The sequence below is a fragment of the Pleurodeles waltl genome, chromosome 10 (genome assembly GCF_031143425.1).
Source record: "Pleurodeles waltl isolate 20211129_DDA chromosome 10, aPleWal1.hap1.20221129, whole genome shotgun sequence".
Classification (NCBI taxonomy): domain Eukaryota; kingdom Metazoa; phylum Chordata; class Amphibia; order Caudata; family Salamandridae; genus Pleurodeles; species Pleurodeles waltl.
The window spans coordinates 745884065-745906697 of record NC_090449.1 but is presented as its reverse complement, the minus strand read 5'-3'; the positions used below and the strand labels follow the sequence as shown (position 1 = coordinate 745906697).

At 43.5% G+C, this 22633-nt stretch overlaps 1 protein-coding gene across 2 annotated transcripts in view; it reads right to left on the bottom strand.

The window, feature by feature from the left end:
- Positions 1 to 1397: 1397 nt before the first annotated feature.
- The window catches only part of ODAD2 (outer dynein arm docking complex subunit 2), an 827935-nt gene continuing 806699 nt past the window's right edge, over positions 1398 to 22633 (bottom strand). For both annotated transcript variants that reach the window (XM_069211313.1, XM_069211314.1), the window contains exons 19-20: positions 17609 to 17830; positions 1398 to 1702 (exon numbers count right to left, since the gene is read on the bottom strand). In XM_069211313.1, the coding sequence (XP_069067414.1) occupies positions 1589 to 1702; positions 17609 to 17830 (336 nt within the window). In that variant the 3' untranslated portion in view covers positions 1398 to 1588. The remainder of the gene's footprint in view (positions 1703 to 17608; positions 17831 to 22633) is intronic.

Below are 22633 nucleotides of genomic sequence, written 5' to 3'. Positions count from 1 at the left end.
TATGTTTACCTGGTAGGTGATGTTTGAGAACACTTCTTGAAGAGGAGTGTCACTAATATGGAGAAGAGAATGGCTCTTTAAGGTCTTATTAAAGCTGGAGAATTTTAGTTTCTGCACTGCCTTCAGGTGATGCACAGTATTTTGTAAATGTGCCCATTTCAAGAGAAAATCATTCTTAGGGATGAGATGATGGGTGTAATGTGGTCAAATGTTTAGGAATATAAAATAAAGCACTTAAATATATATTGTAAATGCAATCTTGGATCTGGCATATGGGTAGGGCTATTTATTCAACCAAGGTCCCATGCCGAAGAAAAGAAAAATATTTTTTTGCAACTGAAGGACCAGACTGTATTATAGACTTCTGTTCACAGCAAAATAGCTGATCTCAAGTTCAAAGACACTGCGATTGTCCAATGCTTTCTCTGTATTTCCAAGCTACTTCTACTATTGCTACAGAGTGGCACCTAGAAGAACCTCCTCAAAGGACCCTGCAGCAGTACTGCAACTTAGACTGACCAACCAAAAAGCTCAGATGCTGCGATGCCACATGTGACATACTTAAACATGGTTACATGGAATGTTTATCAACAAACAAAAACCTTAAGACACAGGTTGTTTGGACTCTATTTATGAGGAAAACAAAAACAATATTTTGAGAAAATGCTGTCAACTAATGGAACTATTCATCCTTAAACAATACAAGAAACAAACTCAGGTGTGGCCACTCCAAATCTCATGGGAAGAGGGTACGGGAATAGGGGGATTTAAAAAAAAAAAGTACCTTTCCCGATGCTGCTGGCCGCCTTGTGCTCCTCTTCGGATGGTGTCCCAGCAGTCCCTGGGATACCAGCACAGGCTCCCAACGTAATCCTAGTGCTGCTGTAATGCTATACCTAGCATGAGAGTAGCATTAGGATTCATCTGAGCGGCTTGGTCTGCCGCTCAGACACTGCGTTGGAGTCTGTGCAGTTTCTACAACCCGGCTGTGTAACACAGCCACGTTGGAGAAACCTAAGTGCGCATGTCAGTTTTGCCGGCCTAAGACGGCTGGCCAAACTAACATGCGCACTTAGTGCACGCCACTCCACTCCTCTTCCCCTCCCCCCGACCCTTCACACGGTAGCTCAGCTGAGCAAGCAGCTAAAAAATAAAGCAAAATATTGTTTTATTTCTCAGCCCCTGGCTCCTGCCAGTGTGGCAACGCTCCTCCGCCACTGCAATGGAGCCGCTTAACAAACTCCAGCTAGCCATGACACTTCAATGTCCATTTATTAGCAGCTTTGGAAAGCTTTAAATTCGTGGACTTGCAGCTACATGTCATGAGGTTTAAAAGTTATCAAAAGGCTACATACTAAAGAAATTGATAAAATTACAAACAAAACACAGTGAACATATACATATATATATCTTTATTACAATTATGTCTCATTAAATATTTAATGTGTATCATAATAGTTTTTGTCTAAATTCATACTTTTATCGCATGGTGATAAATCTTGCTTAATCTTTAATTGGGAAGTTATATGTGTACATTATATTATTTTGCAATGAACAGTTAAAAAATAAAGAAACCATTCTCGAGAATTCAACCAAATTTTGCCTTTTCACTAGCAAGAGCCAATCTACGGATATTCGCTATGCAACCGGCTGCGGCTTCCTGTAAGAGCTCATCTGTGGAGCCCACCATGTCCAACAGAAGCTAGCAAAAAGAAAAAGACAACAGATAAATAAAAGTTACTTTAAGCCAAAAACAATCTGAAAGAAAGGCCAGTTAAATATTTTTTAATTATAATTAAAAGTGAAAATATGGAAAACCAATGCTATGTACCCACCAAACACGAATTCAGAATGTTAGCATTCGCTCACACAATTATTTGACTTTGGTTTGTTTACAAAAAAGTATGTTATTATTTTAGATGTTTGTTCTACCAGATGCTTGTTGTTTTTTATAATGTTAAGTTACATACCAATATTTGTCTGCCTATTGCAAGTTAGACACAATGTGCATAGTTTGCACCTCAAACACAACATAAATGCACATGTATTGTCTACAATGTGTAGTGGCCGAGGACGTTGTAATGAGTGGCTTTTATTTAATTTCCATTACATAGTTTTTACATAGCGTGAACCAGGCCCACAAGGGAGGTGCTGATCAAATTATATTCCTTATAGAAAGCACAGAATACCCAAGAAGACAAGTTACAATATATGCACAGCACTGAGTAACAATACATTAATTTTTTTGTTTAGGGGATAAGAGGAACCACAGTAAAACATCAAGAGCAGTTTGAGGTAGGTGGTGCCAGAGAGCGGTGTGATTCAGCATGTTCAAGAGAAATCTATGTACAGAGGAAGAAGGGGTGGCAAAAAAGAGGCCAATCTTCACAATATGTCACAAACAGATTGCAAAATTATACTTCAGTGTAGTTAAAGATTGGTTGTAGAACTCAATGAGAGAATGAAATGGATCAATAACTAAAAAAAAAAACCACAGAATGTGTGTGTAACTATGATAATATTTAAGTTTAAGGCAGGGGTCCATAATCCTTTGTGGAATTTCAGGATCTACTTTGTAAGTGATCTATGAAGCTTGTTTAGAATTAGGTAAAGCATGGGGTATGCTTGATGAGCAAGTAGGGCATTCTAAATTTTAGGAGCCGATGAGGGTGGATTTCTGTTTGAAACACAGGACCACAAGGTGTAGACGTGTTGAACAAGTTACTTACCTTCGGTAACGCCTTATCTGGTAGAGGCACAGACTAGCCGCAGATTTCTTATCTTAGAATTCTCCCCCAGGCGTCAGACTGGATCTGGAAATGTTTCCCCAGCATTACCTCAGTGTCGGTAGAGGGAGTCGAGCGATTCTGCAGTGGCGTCATCCCGGACATGACGTCAGCGGAGCCCATACATTCCCTCCTCCAACACGCTGACGTCAGTTTCTTCAGTGACTTGAAGCTACAGAACAATGCGGAGCCACAGAGAAACTGGTAGTGAAATAGTGAAACAATGTAATAGTGTATATGCCAGTCAGAAAAGAAAAGACACGTTATGAGACATACAATGACTAGAAAACACCCAAAATCACCCTAAGCGAGAATGAAGAGTAAACAGTTTGCAAGCAGGGAGGATGGGTGGGTCAATAAGTAATCTGCAGTTAGTCTGTGTCTCTACCAGATAAGGCATTACCGAAGGTAAGTAACTTGTTCATCTGACAGAGACAACAAGCCACAGATTCTTTATCTTAGAATGATATACCCAAGCAATCCTCCACACGGAGGAGGTGTGAGAACGAAACACACCAGTCTCGCCAAGAATGACCCAACAACACAGGAGAATAACCAGGCTCGAGACAAAGAGGCTGAGAGAGTAACATAAGATACTCATATGAAAAAATGACCGGCATATCCACAGGGGATATGCAAAGTCAGGAGTGGGAAGGGAAAGTGTCCACAAGAAACTAGGCAGCCACCACACCAATAGGGGTGTGAAAACTGGGAAAAAAACAGAAGGATGTTGTTAGAGGGAAACATGGCTAAGGCCACCAGAGATAGAACCATAAACACATAATATAATATGTGTAAAAGAGTCAAAGCAGAAGGACTAGTGGAAGCGTGCCATACAAACAATCTCACAAGACAAGATAGAACACAGTTAAGCAGGAAAAGAACAAATGAAAACTGAAAGAAGACAGACAGACTGGGAATGGTTGCCACAGAAGGAGCTAGGAAAACAGCTCCAAACCCAAATGGGACAATAAAGTGAGAAAGACCAGCAAGGCCCTGCACAAAAGTGCAAAGTGTACAGACATACACAAGGCATTGTTTGACAGAAAGGCACTTTGACGCAGAACTGGAACGGGAACGGACGTTCATGTGTGAACTCAGAGCAAAAAAAATGAATGTGAGAAAAGAAGTGAAGGGGAACAAAAGAGCCCCTGATGGTGAAAACAGGCATGAAAAACAAGAAAGTAGCCTGAAATGGGAACCGGAGGCTAAAAGCAATCGCACGCAAAGGTACCCACAGAACTGTGCAGCAGAAAAACACAGAACATGTGGAAAGAAGCAGGACCGAAAAAGCAAACCAATCATGGCACCCTCAAGGAAGACAAGGTCAGAAAAGTAACATGAAATTGGAGACATGTTAAGAGACAAGAGTCTGAAAAGACCCAATCCATTAAAGAGCGAGGGTCTATGACTGTGTCGAGGAGGACGTAGAAGCATGGAGAGACAACTGTTGCCCGTGGCCAAGGAAGGAAGATAGGATGCAAGATGGCACAACAACAGATGTACAGGAAGAAACACAGAACCATCCCTGAGTCAGAAGGATGGAATGTATTGAAAGGAACTGAAGGAATCAGTGCTCATGAGCAATGAACAGGAAGACAAGAGACACTCTAAAGGAAGCTATCACCGCAGGTGTGCACAGAAGGGGACCAAGCAACCTGTTGCCATCAAATCAGCCAAGAACAATAGAAGGAATACCGACAACAGGAAGCAAAAGATAGCACGCCTCACAAGCCAGCACAATGAACAAGGAAGGCTAGGGAAAAGGCCACCAAGCAAACCATGAAAAGCCTGCACAAACCAGGGATAGAAGGACACCATACAATTCTTGTTGAAGTGGTGGACAAACAGTAGAATGTGGTGCCAGGATTAGAAACCAAAGAACAAGGGAAACCCCTGTGTAGGCCAGAAGGATGGACGAGCAAAGGAACCCACAATATTTTGTGGAAAAGAAAGAACTGGTGAACAACAGCACGGGGAGAGCCCAAGCTCAGGAATTGCCTGAAAGGGGCGGCAAGAGGTAAAATGGAAAGGGAGGAAGGGACCCTCCAGTAGAAAGGACTGTATTTGTATCCATTGTTTTGTTTCCAACAGAAAAGATTGCTGCATTGGCTAGCCAGGAACCCTGGTGGCACCAGAGGCAAGAGGCAGAGACCAATGAGCTAGTGCGACGTGGCCCTGAAAGAAGTATGAATATCGGAGATCACGATACAAGCTACCAACAGCATCCTTGAAGACCAGGGTGGAGAAATTGCAACAATCCCCAATTTCAGCCTGCAAGCAGAGGAAAACAAGGACAAAAATAGAACCCATTGAGAAAATGGAAAAGAGGCCTACGGTAGAAGAAAGAATACTAGGAAGAGGCACCTGGAGGAGTACGACAACAGTCTTACATGGTAAGAAACAAGGCAAATGCATGAAGTAGCTTACAACCAAAAGCTCAAAAGACCCAATGCCAAACCTAAACTCTATACCAACAGAGACGACAGGCAAGTTGCCTAGGGTAAACTAAAGGAGAGACAATGTAATCATAAAGCACAACAAAAGAGAACCACTAACCGTGGTATAAAAAGACCAAGAGTAGGCGGAAAGATCCGCCAGTAGAGATGGTCAAATGATAAGAGGGCACCCTGCCCTGCCTCAGAAGTAGAGCTACTACTTAACACAATGATAATCCATCAAATGTAAACGAAACCAAGAGTAGGAACTCTCATATAAAGTATACTGACTATAAAGGTTCTGAAATGCACAGTAACAGGCTGCGGTAATCAACCCCTGTAAGGAAATGCCTCCTTGGCATGGTTACCCCCTAACTATTTGCCTTTGCTGATGCTAAGTTATGACTTGAAAGTTCTAACCAGGCCCCAGCACCAGTGTTCTTTCCCTAAATTGTACCTTCGTCTCCACAATTGGCACAACCCTGGCACTCAGGTAAGTCCCTTGTAACAAGTACCCCTGGTACCAAGGACCCTGATGCCAGGGAAGGTCTCTAAGGGCTGCAGCATGTCTTATGCGACCCTAGGGATTAAGAAAAACCTTAGACATTGTAAGTGCAGGGTAGCCATAAGAGTATATGGTTTGGGAGTTTGTCAAACACGAACTCCACAGTTCCATATTGGCTACACTGAAAACTGAGAAGTTTGGTATCAAACTTCTCAGCACAATAAATGCAAACTGATGCCAGTGTGCAATTTATTTTAAAATACACCCAGAGGGCATCTTAGAGATGCCCCCTGAATACAAACCCGACTTCTAGTGTAGGCTGACCATTTCCTGCCAGCCTGCCACACACCAGACATGTTGTGGCCACATGGGGAGAGTGCCTTTGTCACTCTGTGGCCAGGAACAAAGCCTGTACTGGGTGGAGATTCTTCTCACCTCCCCCTGCAGGAACTGTAATACCTGTCGGTGAGCCTCAAAGGCTCACCCCTTTTGTTACGGCGCCCCAGGGCATCCCAGCTACTGGAGATGCCCGCCTCTCCTGCCACTGCCCCCACTTTTGGCGGCAAGGCTGGAGGAGATAATGAGAAAAACAAGGAGGAGTCACCCACCAGTCAGGACAGCCCCTAAGGTGTCCTGAGCTAAGGTGACCCCTGCCTTGAGAAATCCTCCATCTTGAGGTTGGAGGATTCCCCCAATAGGATTAGGGACGTGCCCCCCTCCGCACAGGGAGGGGGCACAAAGAGGGTACAGCCACCCTCAAGGACAGTAGCCATTGGCTACTGCCCTCCCAGACCTAAACACACCCCTAAATTCAGTATTTAGGGGCTCCCCAGATCCCAGGAAGTCAGATTCCTGCAACCTGAATAAAGAAGAAGGACCGCTGACCTACAAGCCTGCAGAGAAGGAGGAAGACAACAACTGATTTGGCCCCAGCCCTTCCGGCCTGTCTCCAACTTCGAAAACCTGCTCCAGCGACGCATCCGACACCCCCGAGGATGCAGGTACTTACCTGATGGCAGACTGGAACCGGAGCACCCCTGTTCTCCATAGGTGCCTATGTGTTTTGGGGACCTCTTTGACCTCTGCACCTGACCGGCCCTGAGCTGCTGGTGTGGTAACTTTGGGGTTGCCCTAAACCCCCAACGGCGGGCTACCTTGGACCCAACTTTAAACCCTGTAAGTGTTTTACTTACCTGTGAACTAAACAAATACTTACCTCCCCCAGGAACTGTTGATTTTTCCACTGTGTCCACTTTTAAAATAGCTTATTGCCATTTTTGTCAAAACTGTACATGCTATTGTGATTATTCAAAGTTCCTAGAATACCTGAGTGAAATACCTTTCATGTGAAGTATTATTTGTAAATCTTGAACCTGTGGTTCTTAAAATAAACTAAGAAAATATATTTTTCTATATAAAAACCTATTGGCCTGGAGTAAGTCTTTGAGTGTGTGTTCCTCATTTATTGCCTGTGTGTGTACAACAAATGCTTAACACTACCCTCTGATAAGCCTACTGCTCGACCACACTACCACAAAATAGAGCATTAGAATTATCTCTTTTTGCCACTTTCTTACCTCTAAGGGGAACCCTTGGACTCTGTGCACACTATTTCTTACTTTGAAATAGTATATACAGAGCCAACCTCCTACACCTGTGCAGACCGTGAGCCGAGCATCCTGTTGACCATCTCTGATCAAAGGCATCAGAGCAGTGCAAACATCTTCAGGTAACGATGGTAAGAAGCGTTCCACCGAGTCCCAGAGATTATGGCAAAAGCAAGCCAACACACAGGAAGTGTTGGTGGAAAGTAGAGCGGCACTAGAAGAGGCAAAAAGACGCCTGCCAGCAGCATCCAGCTGACTAGAATCCCTGTGCAATGGAGTAGGAGGAATCTGAACCACATCAGGAATGCCCAAAGCAGTTTGGACAACAAACCACCCTGGTGGCATAGGGACACAGGATCCTCTTGTGTCGGCCGATGCCTGTGCGAGATTGAGCGGTCCATAGAAGGACCAGAGACAGGCTGATTCCAGACAGTGAGAAGGATGTCATATAGAGCCTCGCAATAGGACAGGACGAGTTCAGTGGTAAACGGATCTGAATGAAAAGTTAATAACAGGTCCGTAGACAACTGCACATTGGAAATTGCAAGAGCAAAACATCAGCAACCCGTCTTAAGACATCTGCGAAGGCAGTTCTGGACTCTGTCGCCAATCCAGGGGACGAGAGTAGGCTGGACGCTGGCGAGGAGTCTAGGCCACTGTCAATGGCTAAATCAAGCACCCAATCAGAGGGTGAACCCGGAATGGGCCCCGTAAAAGGAGCTGTAGGATGTGCAGGAGGCTCAGAAAGTGGATCCAGCACAGGAACCTCATCCATCGCAAACGATGCCGCTCCCAGCGTCGGAGTCGACATCGGCTAACATTGAACGGGAGAAGCTTCCTCGGAAGCGGTGTCGTCTGACTCGGGGAAATCAATATAGGAGTATCCAGTGGAGTCGACTGGCCCAACGGTGCCATGAGAGGTGTCGGGACTACAGGACCAGGCAGAGGAGACAGAGGTTGAGAGTATGAACGGGCACCGATGATGAAACTGCCGGCGAAGACCCTGCCAAAGCACTCACCATCTCCTTAGGGCCCGAAGGTGCTCCAGAGGGAGGGGAAGATCCAAAGATGGAATGTAGGGACGAATAGTAATCCCACATTTGGACCACAGTCGCCCCGCGCTGGGATACGGCAGAAGGGAAGGGGTTGACTCGGGTGCGGACTCCACAAGAGGAGAACGTGGGGGCGGCAATGCCAAAGGGCGTGATGGCGCCTGGGAGGACCTACCTGGAGACGCCGATGGACCACCCGAGGTCGACGGAACCATCCGAGAATGACTCCTGGAGCGCTCCCAGGACCGCGAAGCCGGACTCTGACGCCAGTGGGAAGCAGTCTTGTCTGCCAGTGCCACAAGGAGCTTCATGCAATGCTCTCTTAAAGACTTCGGCTTCAGACGATGGCAGGCGTCTCAGTCATTGGCGTCGTGATGAGACCTTTGACACCACAAACAGACCAAGTGGGGATCCGGCACCTACATTTGCCAGGAACAAGATCCACAGGGTTTAAACCCAGAAGGCATATACACTATGTATTGTAATTAGTTTAAAGAAAAAATACCTGAAAATCTGGAGAAAAGGCCAAAAGGGCCCAAGGTACTCGCTACACCAGGGAAAGAATAAACTGACTTCAGTGCGTCAGAGGAGGGAATATATGAACTCCACTGACGTCAAGTCCGGGGACAACATGGTTGCGGAGGCGTTCGACACCCTCTACCAACGCGCAGAGGACCTGCTGAGGAAAAATTTCCAGATCCAGTCTGAAGCCTGGGGGAGAATTCTAAGATAAGGAATCTGCGGCTTGTTGTCTCTATCAGATTTGCCTCTCAGAATCACATTACCTGCAGAGATGTTTAGCTTTTGAGCTAACCGTTGCAGGGTGTTCAGTCATTGACCACTGTAATTTATACAGGTTACTTTCTACACACTGAGTAATTCATGGGGGGGTAGTCTTCTAAGGGAGGTCGGTGGAGGGGTCATATGATCAAGCATCATAGTGCCTGAGACAACCTGCGCATTCTGTAATAGAACAGACTGGTGGATTTTGCAGAAGTCATTGAGGAAAGGCAATGCCATATGGCCCATGGTTTCTACATCTAGTTTGTGGTTCACATTTGGAATGAAAGGTCCTCTATTTCAAAATAGTTTAGCTTGTATCTGTGGCTCTTACTCATTTTCTTCACACGTGAATGTAGACGCAGCCCAGTTCCTAATATGAAGCTGAAAGATTTTACATAAGTAACAGTTTTTGGGCAGAATACTGCGGTTTTCAATAGGATGAGTCATTCACTGGAACGATCAGGTTAGTGTTCAGGGGAGAAGAGGTAGAACTCAGTCTGTCATTGATTTTGTTTCAGCAAAGTCATCCATTACTAAGCCTCAATGAAGCAATTGATCAGGGCATGTAGGCTATTTGTGCAAATGATGTTCATTTATAACTGTGTATCATTTGCAGTATCACTGGGAGGTTAAAATATGAGCTAAAAAGTAGGGGGCAAAGACAGAGTTTGAGGACACAAAAAGGATATGGGGTGAGTTTGGAAAAAACAATTCCCAATCTTTACACACCATAATATGTTCCTTTTGTATTAAAACATTTGCAAACTACATTTTCAAAGTCCATTCTCCCGATAAGGATATTCAGGAGGAAGTGACAATCTGCAGTGTCAAACACAGTTGACATGGTGAGGACTACTGATGCACAAAGGTAGGAGTTTGCAGCATGAAAAATATATTTCATGAGACATGGACAGGGAAGAGTGGCCTGTTATGGGTCAGTACCCTTCGGTCTGTTCAGGATCATCATCCAAATATTTGAGAAGGTGGACATGACCAATATGGAGGAGGGACTGTAAAAACATGCTCAAACAAATCATTGCTAATTTGGAGCCTTTGTGAAATGAGAGCCTCCATGTGTTTTTGGCAAGGGATGTGGGAATGGAACCAACTGGGTATGATGTTGATTTAGCATCACATACGCTGTCCTTATTATAATATTCTATTACTATATGAGTATAACATTTCCAGGTTGCTGAAGTTTGCTTTTTATGTATACTGATTTTAACATTTTCAGAGGGAGATGGGGAAAGTATCTGTCTCCTATATAATGAGCTGGCGCAGTGACTAGCTCTTTAACTATATCTTACTTTTATTGTATCTGTTAGAAGATGGTTAGGAACATTGACTAAGAAAGATATTAAGGATGGGTCATTTTTTAGCATGTTTACATTTTCTGTTGAAGAAAGAGGACTCAGCTTTGTAACAAATGATTAGTATAATTTCCTTTCAGATGTTAGCTAAGTGGCACAAAGAGTTTCCATTTTGTCACTTCTGAGAGTTTTTAACCTTTGGGCAGTCTGTTTTTTTTTCATTGTGGGTGGAGGCCCAGGGATGTGGAGGTGGGGTAATGTGGGATAAATCATTATTATACTGGGTGCATAAGGCTGAGAGATTGATATTGACAGGAACCATGGCCTCTGGTTTGCACATAAAAGGATAGATGGCATTCTTTACAAGGTCACAAATGAAGTTCTAGTCTACGAAATTGTTGTTTCAGAGATGTAGTGGAAGTTGTTTTGGGCTTATATTGGGTCATACAGCCATAGATCTGTAGATTAATTTTAATTTTTTGTATAAATTATACATTTGTTCCCACTGACTGTAATTCCACAATAAAGGGTGCTTTGATAAGAAAGAATGAATAGGTTTAAAGAGTAGTAAAATAAAATTTTTACAGTGCCATTAGTGTCCAGATAGCTTGTGCTGGAAAAAAGGATGCACTGTAGAGGCTGGGGAAAGAATGGTTTTGATGTTGTAAAGGTGTCACAACATCCACAATTTCCTTTTTGGGGGGTTGTGAAAGGGATTGAGCTCTCCAGATTTTAAGGGAGTGAGCTGAGTGACTATGTTTTTGGTCACATGGAGTGAAGAGCAAAGACCTCCAAGATACTGAATCTTTCCTAAGGTATATTAATCAGGAGATATAATTGATATGTATTCAGGTTTGGAGTGGATCCCAAGCACGAGGAAGTATATGTCAGTGGCTTAGAGGTATTTTCTCCTACATCTTCTCCTGTATCTAGAGTATTAATAAAGGCCAATTCTGAATGTTTCATAATCAGATGATCGAAAAGGTAGAGTGAACGTGAGTATGGCTGAGGTTGACACAGAGTGAGAGTTATATCTTCATAGTAAAATGATGTCGGAGTGAGATTTCATTATTCACAAATTAATTTCATATGAATTTATCTAAACAACAAAAGCTGTCTTTAAGAAAATTATAACTAAGGCACTAATAAACAAGTTACTTACCTTCTGTAATGCCTCATCTAGTAGGGACAATATGTAGTTGTAGTACCTTTGAATTTCCCCCAGGGATCATACTGGATTCAGAGAATTTTGTGAGCAGTACCCATGCACAGCCCAGGTGGCGTCGATCAACTCCACGTCCGTCGTAGCCATCGCCCGTACCCGACATGACATCACAGTTCCTCTATCGATACTACAAAGGTGTGCTGACGTCAGTTCCCACCCCTAGAAATCAGTTCGCAGAGCGGGGAAGATGGGTGGGTCGGTAAGTAATCTGCAACTAGATATTGCTTTTACAACATAAGGCGTTACTGAAGGTAAGTAACTTGTTCATCTGATAGAGACTTCTAGTTGTAGATTCCTTACCTTTGAATAGCTACCCCAGCAATACCATCCATGGAGGGGGGTTCTGAAAACCAGGTTCATACTAAATTGTTAAGGAATCTACAACTAGATATTGCTTTTACAAGATAAGGCGTTACTGAAGGTAAGTAACTTGCTCATCTGATAGAGACTTCTAGTTGTAGATTCCTTACCTTTGAATAGATACCCAAGCAATACCATACCCGGAGGGGGGTTCTGCAAACCAAGTTCATATTAGAATGTTCTGCAGGACTGAACGGGCAAAGTGACTGTCCCTACAGACTTGCCTGTCCAGGCAGTAGTGTTTGGTAAACGTGTGTAGAGATGTCCACGTTGCCGCATGACAGATGTCAGGGACTGGAGCTCTGTGTTCTAACGCAGTGGTTGCAGCTTTAGCTTGGGTAGAAGGAGCACGCAAACCCTCAGGGGGCTGCTTTTTTGGCCAGTGTATAGATCTTAATACAGAGGATGACCCATCTGGAGATGGTCTGCTTCTGCACTGCTTGACCTTTCTTCACACCCACATAACCGACAAAGATCTGATCATCCACTCTTCTGTACGATCAAGGTAGAATGCCAATGTATTTTTTGGATCCACGCAGTGGAGTCTCTCCTCTTCCACAGAAGGATGTGGGGGGGGGGGCGTAAAAAGTAAGCAAGCTGATGGTTTGGCCTAAATGAAAGGGCGTAACCACTTTTGGCAGAAAGGAGGCTAAAGTGCAAAGCACCACTTTGTCAGGATAGATGGAAAGGTAAGGCGGCTCAGATGACAATGCCTGCAACTCACTAACCCTGCAAGCAGATGTAGTGGCCACAAGGAGGGCAGTTTTCAAAGTGAGAAGCCTGAGAGACAACTGTGGAGAGGCTTAAAGAGCTCACATCATAAATGTCAAAACCAAATTTAGATCCCTCTGGGGCACATGGAATGGGGATGGAGGAAAAGATGTATCAAACTTCTGAGGAACCTATGTACAATACGAAAGCTGATCAGGCAACCTCAGAAAAGCAGAAATAGCAGATAAATACCCTTTAAGAGTGCCCATAGCAGAGTCATATTGGGCCAGGAAAAGGATAAACAACAGAAAATCAGAGAGAAGGGCAGAAAGCACAGGTGAACCACAAGTAATGTCTGTGGCAGGCAGGACAGATATGTAAAAATAAGCATCCTGCAAGTCCAATGTTACCATCCAGTCTCATAGGTCCAGTACAGATAGAACTTGAGCCAGAGTGATCATCTTGAACTCCTCCTTCTTGAGGAAGAGATTGAGGGGTGGAAGGACTAGGATAGGACAGAGGCCCTTGTCTCCTTGTCTATTTGGGTACCAGAAAGCAGGGGGAACAGCAACCACAACCTACTTCTGGCACGGGAACCCTCTCTATGGCTCCCTTGACAAAGAGAGCTGTAATGTCCTCGGGGGAGGGACAAGTGATCCTCCTTCATCTGATCGTAAGGTGGCATACATGGAGGGGTAGTCTCAAAGTGGATGGATTAGCCTCTTTGGACTAACTGCAACACCCACCTGTCTGACATGATGGATTGCCAGTGGAGCAGGTGATGGCAAATCCTGCCTCCAACTGGCCCAAGGTAGGGGAGAGTCAGACTAGGAAAGCTTAGAGGCGGCTGCGGAGGCTAGTGGGTGGACTGTCCAGACTGCTAGCCACCTGGTCCACGAGGTCAGTGAATCCCGCACCCTCCGCCACGCAGAGGCTGGGCAGCGTGTGTGGCTGGCCAGAAACGGACGCAGTTGGAGGCCCTTCTGTACCCACAACAGGTGAAAAGGATAACTTGGGAGGGTGAGGGGCTGGTGCAAGGCCCAAGGACCTGGCCGTAGCCCAGGAAACCTTGAAGAGTGCTTGAGCATTGAGTCTGCCTTGTCTCTGAAGAGATGCGTGTCATCAAAGGGTATGTCAATCAAGGTAGCTTGGACATCCATTGAAAAGCCAGATGTCCTCAGCCAGAAGTGGCACCTCAGTGTCACTGTTGATGAAACCACCCTGCCTAGCGAGTTGGTTGTGTCCAATCTGCAACAGATTGTGAACTTCACTGTGCTTCTCCGTTCGGCAACAGCCTGAGAGAGTACAGCCTGGGGCTCCGCCGGAACATGTGGCAGCACCTGTGCAACTATATCCCACAGCATGAGGGAATAACAGCCCAAAAGGCATGCGGTGTTCATGAACCACAAAGCAGATTGAAGAAAACATCTTCCCGAGTATGTCCAATTTTGGGGATTTCCTATCTGGGGGTGCGGAAGGGAACACACCTTGGAAAGTAGGGGCCTGGATAACCAAGCTCTCAGGGGTCGGGTGTTGCATCAGAAAACTTGGGTCCCCTGGAGTGAGGTGATGGTGACGGGCAATTGTCCTGTTCACGGGAACCCCTGCGCTGGGTTTGGACAAAGTACCTACAATGACATCCACTAGGACCTGGACCCAGCCTGAGAGAGTCCTACTCCCAAGTAGTGCCCCTCTAGTCTTGGACCCTTGGTGGAAGTGTTAAATGTGCCCAGATAGCCAAAATCCAAAACTTTGGTACTTGAAAATTTTGGTATAAACCTTCTCTGAGAACTCAGAGGAGACAGGAGACTGCTTGACCAAGGTGCTTCACCAGTTGTCCTGACTTTGCATCAGCTCCTGTTAAGGTCTTCTTAAGAGCAGCAGCAAACCCTGTTCAGCAATCCTTCGCAAAAGGGGTAGCCGGCCTTGTGGAACTCTTGCCAGCTACAGCCTCCACCCTCGTTCTGCTGGAGATTTTTGACTTCCAAAAAAGGGAATGAAGAAATCTTCACCACAACTTCGTTCAGTGGTTTCCTGATGACGATCTTCCCTCTTGAATGCCGCCTGCAGCCTTGCCCCACTGAACTTAACTTACTCAGAACATTTTTCTTGGAATTTTTTCTAAGTCCAAAGGTAAGTGTTGATGCCAATCCACTTTTTGGATCCAACTTGCACTCCATCGTGGTTGGCCATATTTTTCTACTTCGACCTGGTCTTGCATGACATGTTGTTGGTGCTTTAATCTTTTAGGCGCTAGATTTCATTAAAAAAGTTACAAAATCAAAACTCCGGTTCCACTGATTGGATTTTTTTTATTTTAGTGTCAAATAATTTATTACAATTGACTCTATTTTTATGAATTGGTGTGGGATTTTTCTTGTGTTGTGTTTTCACTTTATAACTGTTTGTGTGCTACATACATTCTTTAGACATTGCCTCTAAATTAAGTCTGACTTCTTTGTGCCATGCTACCAGAGGGTAAAGCACAGGTTAATTCAGTGACTTTTGAGGTTTACCCTGATGGGGATTGTGGCTGTTGTCTGAGCAGGGTTAACACCCTAGTCAACTAACAATCCAATTTCTCACATTTGTGTTCAGTGGTGGGGTACAGTGCTTATGTTTGTGCAGTGATATAAATAATTTGATACCAGAATTGAACTGATTTTTAATTCTGCTTAGCCTTTCATTGGGTGTTTTCTCCTTTTTCAAAACATAAGTGTGCTATCCTCCCATTCTTGTATCATGGAGATAGAGCTGCTCAGTGTTGACACTCTCCGCAGGCCTGAGCTGCTGAATCTGATAGAGACTTCTAGTTGCAGATTCCTTACCTTAGAATTTCCCCAGGCATCAGACTAGATTAGGAAATTTTTCTTCTAGCAGTGCCCCTGCATGTCGTTTGGATGGTGATGAGGGGGAGAATCCAAACCTGGGTCCTGAGCAGCAGGATGAGCAAAACTCACCCCCAGTGGATGCTCAGGATGGGGCAGGAAGCAGCAGTGTGTCTGCCTGGGGTTTGTCCCTAGAGGAACTGGAGGACAGGAAGGTGGAGAAGGAGCTCAAACTGCAACTGGCCAAGGTGAAGCTAGAAGAAGAGGAGAGGAAGGCTGAGGCAGAGAGAAAGCCAATTGTTGAGAGAGTCTTGGAATGGGAGAAAGTGGCCATGAAGGAAAGGAGGATGCCCCATGAGTTCAGTCTTCAGGAGTTGGATATCAGAGTCATGCAGGCAAAGTTCAGCAGTATTCCGCGCAGCGTTACCCCAGATGACATAGACAGCAAACTCGAGGCTTATGAGGTTGTCCTAGAAATGCACTAGGTCCCGTAAGAAGATTGGGGGGCTTGCCTGTAGAGGCCCTGGGAGCAGTTACTTGGGCACCCCTTTTCCAACCCCACAGCTCAATTGTTCTAAGCTAAGACACAAAAAGGTGGACGCCGTCTGTCCTAAGAAACCACCCAATGGTGGGACCTCTATAAGGGTGGCCTTAGAGGTATGTAGTTCCCAGGGGCAAGAGGTAGATCATGCCCTACCAACTCTCTGCCATCCTCAAAGGATTAAGGACAAAACATTAAGCATTGATGTGAGAAAGAGATACCCATGTAGTGGCGAATTGCAAGTGTGAAACTGGAAAATCTGGGATCAAACTCAGCTTTCTTGCTCACCCACATTGTGTGAACCTAGGCAGATACTTTATTTCAATGAGCCTCCTCTTTGTTCATTATCATATATGAGAGTACCTTCAAAGACGTGTTTAGCATGTGCGCTCTACAAAAGCCTGGTGTTTAATTTAACAGACTATAATGTTGCACCATCTAAAATAAGAATCCAGGCACATGTATGACAGACATGACCCATTACTTGCCTCTTATTCACTAACAGCATTTTCATCTGGTTGTGGCAGGAATGTTTTTTAGTTTATGTATAAAAACTCACTTTTAATAAATATTTCTCAAATAATCTGATGTCCTGGGATGAACTGCTTCCACATCTTAAATAAATACACTGTTTTGAATTTTGAAGACACATTATCATATTCAACAATGATATTTGCTGCATGATCTATAAGTCAAATATTTTTAAGGCTTGGCCTGTGCAGAGGCTCTTAGTTACAGAGCTGACCCTTGACTCGACCCTGACTTGTTTCTCCTTGTAAATGTGTTAGCTTGTCCACCTCTTACTTGCACTTCTTAAGCTAAATGCCATAAATCAGCAATTAATATTCCAGTGTGTCAGCAAAGCAAATACACTAAAGAACACATATTGGCTCTAAATCGTAAACTACTCCTCATATCGCTTCTGCAGTCTATTTGATGTTCCATCACTAAACCCTAAAGAGGACACAAATGGGATAACGAAACCAACCACGAAAGGCTATGAGCTTGAAGGATAGCCCATTCAAGCAAAAGCAAAGTATGAAAAACATACGAATGCTAACGTTTAAAGGGTACTGAACAAAGAGACACTCTTTCTCTCTCCGTTTTATTGTACTTTTTTAAAAACAAATGTTAGCATGAAAACCTCCGGAAAATAATCTGGACATACAGGAAAGCGAAGCATTAAGCACCTGAGATGGAAACCGATCGAACATGTTTAGGAGGACAGGGAGCTATACTAACGACAACAATGAATTCTTCAATAAATAAAACAAAAAAAGATTCAAACATTTTTGCTTCGCCGTTGTTAAACATTGCTTCGCCCTAGTTAATGAAGTGGCAGTTTGGCTGGCGACTGAAAGTTGGACATGGATTCTTTTGAAATACTATAGTAAAATTAACGTACCCACATGATACATAGCGCTCTCATTAAAACATATTCATTTAAAAATCTGTCTCTTACCATAACCACTCCATTTTCGTGCATGGTTATGCAATTATTGGCATCTTCTGAAAGCTCGTATAGTGCCTGAGCAGTAGCTCGGTGAACATCAGCATCATTAGATCGCAGGTAATTCACTAAAGGGGCTACAGCATCTGCTTCTCCAAAAGCAATTTTATTATTGCCCCACTTACAGCAGTGAGAAATGGCCTCTGCTAGATGACGTCGCAATTTATCATCAGTCTGTAAAAACAAGCAGGCAATAACTTATTGATACTGAGTTTCTGAGATTGAGATTTTTGTACAAATATTACAGCAAATTAACCATTGATTCCATTTCTTTTTTTCACATATTATACAATATGAGTTTATGTAATCCAATTTCAACATAAACATTATGCTTCTTTTTGTAATAAAACCAATTTTATACAAACGATACTCGATTATAAAATAAAAACACATCCCAAAATGGTCTAAACAATCCAACCACTTGCATGCACTTTCGAATTAGTGATCATAAACAAGGTCATCAATTAAAGTGGTAAAAAACACAATATCCAACTAATGGCGTCATTAAAGAAAAAAACGCATATGCTTACAAGCACACACTTTTTCGTTACATCAAGGATCATAATTTGGTTTAAAAGGTAATCAAATAATCACTGTATCTCATAAAAACTCATTACGGCTTAAAACTGAGGATTTCCCTCTAATTAATACTCAGTGGTGGCTGGTAAACTATGAAAATGGTGGAGCAAAAATACCAGTACCGTCTCACGGGGATTCTTAAGGGCGGGCAGGGGGGCATTAATACATTAACATTTATAAAAGAAAAATAAAATAAAAAAAATACCTTCTTCGCCTCTCTCCTGTGTCCTCGCTCGAGGCGCAGGCTCCCAGCCTGCCCTGCGCCAATCCTGACGCCTGGGAGCACACAGCCAGGGCACTCCCAGGCAGACTGGGAGCTTGTGCCAGCTCTCTGGGTTTGAGAGGGCCTACTGCGCATGTCTGTTTGGCCGGCCAGAGACGGCCGGCCAAACATACATGTGCAGTGAGGGGAAGTGCTGTGCACTCCCCCTCAGTGCACGTCACCCCCGTGGCCCTGCCACTTTCAAAGAAAGGATATCAAACATAGTTTATTATCCTTTTCTTTGAAAGGTTTTGCAGCTGCCACTGCTGGTGGGGGGCGACGCTCCTCTGTCCTTATGGAGGAGCCGCCCCTGAAAAATACCGATCTCGAGTTGGACCAAGCATGCTTTATTTTCAAATAGGTGGTTATGAAAATTATTTGAAAAAATAGGTCAAATGGTGCATCTTACAGCACACTTTTCAGATAAACTGGCTACAATACGAATAATTTTTAAGGGGTACTTAGGAAATGTTCCAATATTTTCTTGGTGTGGTAGGTGAGAATTACCATCCTCATGTGTGTATGTGAAGCTCACCGCCCCCAAATAACGTGTAACATGGTACAAAAAAATTGCATATTTTTAGCACAATTTCCCTTCGAAATTGGTTAATAGTTACAGAGGAAAATCTGGGTTTGCATTCTTATTTGTAAACTGTCTATAGGCAGTGATTTAAATGGGGAGAAAAGCAGTATAGACTTTAAATCCAAGAAGTAAGCTGTGGATCAAGTTTCAATCTTAGTAAAATTGGCCATTGTACAGATGTGATTGAAATCAGTAAAGTATATGTTCTCAGGTTGTTAATGTGCATACTAAAAGATCTGATTTACTATGAAAGTCACAGATTACATTACATGTAGGATAGTTTAGAGATTAAAAGTGACCACTAGACAGATCTGCTTGTAATCTGCTGCTAGAAAGTTTGGAGCCTTAGCTTGCTGCAACCTTTATAATACGGGTTTGAATCCTCACAGGACTAACTCAGCCTTCCAGCCTTCTAAGGTCAACACAGTGAATACAGTTAAATATAGAAACACTAAGGACTATTAGGAGTTAGGACTTAGCCATAGCTGCCAACAAGCCCATTACCATGCGTGCCACCTTTAGCCTAGATCTACCATATTAGACAATAACATATGTTTTCTGGGATTTGTTATTTCACTTTTTACATTGCAAGTATGGACTCAAGAATAACAGAATGCAGAGCGCTGTTGGATAGAAAGCTGGGAATGGCCAAGATCTCTCACAGAATATACGGAAAGAAGCCAGGGAAAGAAGCAATGCTCTATTCATTTATCTCCAGTGGTCTGCCTGAGCAGTAGGATCTTTCTGAGCACAGATTTCAAAGTCTGTAATTTTCTAAGCATAAATAGATAAAAGTTGGTATTTTAACCCTCTCATTTAGCGCAGGTTCAAACAAAAGTCTGAAATATAAAATTACGTCAAAGTTCTTTCCTTTTTGCATAGGACTCAGGAGAAAACTACTACACTGTTGAATGTGTTCTTCCAGATTTATGGTTTTGAGTCTTTGGATGATTTATACCTATATTGTGCATAAGGCCTATTGTACAGATTTCAGCCACATATATTCAGAAAAAATAATGCACCTTTTCACTTCTAGTGCAGATCATAAATCTGTAGATCTTGTATGGCTTTGTGTCAGGTACTAGGATAACACTGCACACTATCAAAGCATTAATAACCATGGGGCTGATTTAGAACTTAACAGAGAGGGTTTTCTGTCGCAACAGAACACCTTTTCCACCATTCTCTCCAACAGATTGGAGGCTGGTGGGAAAAATACTATGTCAACAACAGAGCCGCTTACTATTGCTCCTGACAACACATTCCTTCCATGGTGTGACAGAGTATGGGCTGTTAGAGGTAAGCCATCCGACCATCCGTCCAATTTAGAGTGTTTGGTGTGATGGCAGTTTTCTGCTGTCCGTCACTGCCATGTAAAACTTGAAAGAAAGGGACAGCAAAAATAAAACAAATACCTCCATACCATGGAAGGAAAAGTTTGACAGCCAGCGGTTATTTCTGATGGAACAATCTGTCAAACATTTCCAATACTGACAGGAACCGTTTTGACGGTGGTTCCTGCCAATGTATAAAGCTGTCCATTGGGCCGTCAGACCCATCTATAAATTTGGTGGATGCGATGTCCATGAGGGCGACAAAGTAAAGTACTCAATCATCCAGACAGACAATAAACCATCCATCAAACTCTTGATCCGACACTATAACTTTACAAGGCAGTCGTAAATGAGTAATGCATGCCACCCAGTTATGTTGCGTGTGGGTCACTGTTTGGACTGAGAAGAAAGATGCTGATTTCAACAGTCCAAAAATATACTTTATGAAACTCAGAATTCTACACATATATCCAGTAGCTTTGCAGCAGGCCATATTTCACAAAGGAAAGTACAATTTGAATGTAAGTACTGGTCTACAGTTTGCTAGCTGTTGGTGGCACGAAACTTACTGTTTATATAAAACTTGCCCTGAAAAACATGAGGACCTTTGTGAAGACAGGTATGGATTACCTGTTTTAGTTTCCATTTCATGAGATATGGAAAATTGTATGCCTTACCCAGTCAAAGATGGATTAATGATATATTCACACCTCCGAGCTGGAAAACAAATCTGAATAACAAATGCAAATCGTTCTGGCTGAGAATCTGTCACAGCTCTAAGTTCAAACGATGCCAAAACTAATAGCAGAAGATTGTGGGAGAAATTCTGATGGAACATCTGCATTCTTCATGAAGATGCTGTTATCTTTCTCTAATCAGCTTGTCTCCATCCTAGACTTACCTACTCTGTTCCTCGGAAGAGCCTTTGTCTTTGGTGTCCGAGGAATTCCTGTGTAATCAGAGATAGTGGTTTGTAATAAAACGCTGAAGTGTGGAAAGAGCACTGCCTTACTTTCAAATAATTCAGTCATGTCAGAGTTTTCCGGCAAGGGTCTTTGGAAAGATTTTAGTACAACAAATCATTTTCCTGCAGCAGGCAAAGTATCACAATATTATGAAAAGGAAATTGCATTGTGCGGTAACTTTCTAGGGATTGTAGTAGGGATATCAATTCATTGCAAACTAAATATTACTCTTATAAAGCCATGCGCGGACTACTGAAACTTTATAACCAACCTCCAGCTTACAAGCTATCACCAATAGGAAAAGGAAGGGCAGAAATATTAATCCTATTCCAGTCCACGTGTGCTGAGGACAAAGGGCTCAAAAACAAACAGTATTTCTTTGTACTTTTCTGAATTTTAGGGACTCTTGTGCTGAAGGTTACAGGGACAGATTTCTAGATGGTACAGCCTGGAATGTAGATCGGTCTCATGCCAAACCAACTGTATATAGTAGACTGGGTCATAAGTGGCTTCAGGGAAGTCGACTTTAGGCATCTGATAGCAGGTACGTTTGGAAGGAATTGATTAGGTGGCTTGAAGTGCATCCATAATTGGAAGGACTCGCAAAGAACGGGTGATGTGCTCAGGTTTGTACGTATTTAGGATCAGCCTCCAGCATCTTTGCAGGTTAACTATACTTTTGGGAGCTAAACAGGTATAGACTACACTGTCATTATCCAGTATAGCAAAAGTACAAGTTACTTACCTTCGGTAATGATATATCTGGTAGAGACATATTCTAGTTGCAGATTCCTTACCTTTAAATTTCCCCAGGCGTCAGTCTGGATCCAGAGATTTTTCTTCGAGCAGTACCCCTGCGCGCTGTCAGGTGGCATCGGTTGACTCCATGAGCGTCGTTGGTGTCATGTTTGCCATGATGACGTCCTGGTCATATATAGGCACCACCCCGATGCGCTGACGTCAGTTTCTTTTCACGACTTTCCACGCCAGTAGCGTGGAGCCATGAAGAACACAGAGTGGTGCGCCAAAACTAGGGCCCTTAAGGGGAAGTTCCTGTTCCTAGAAATCTGTTTGCAGTGCGGGGAGGATGGGCGGGTAGGTAAGGAATCTGCAACTAGAATGTCTCTACCAGATATATCATTACCGAAGGTAAGTAACTTGTACATCTGATAGAGACTTCTAGTTGCAGATTCCTTACCTTTGAATAGATACCCGAGCAATACCATCCCCGGTGGAGGGCTGCGAACCAAAATC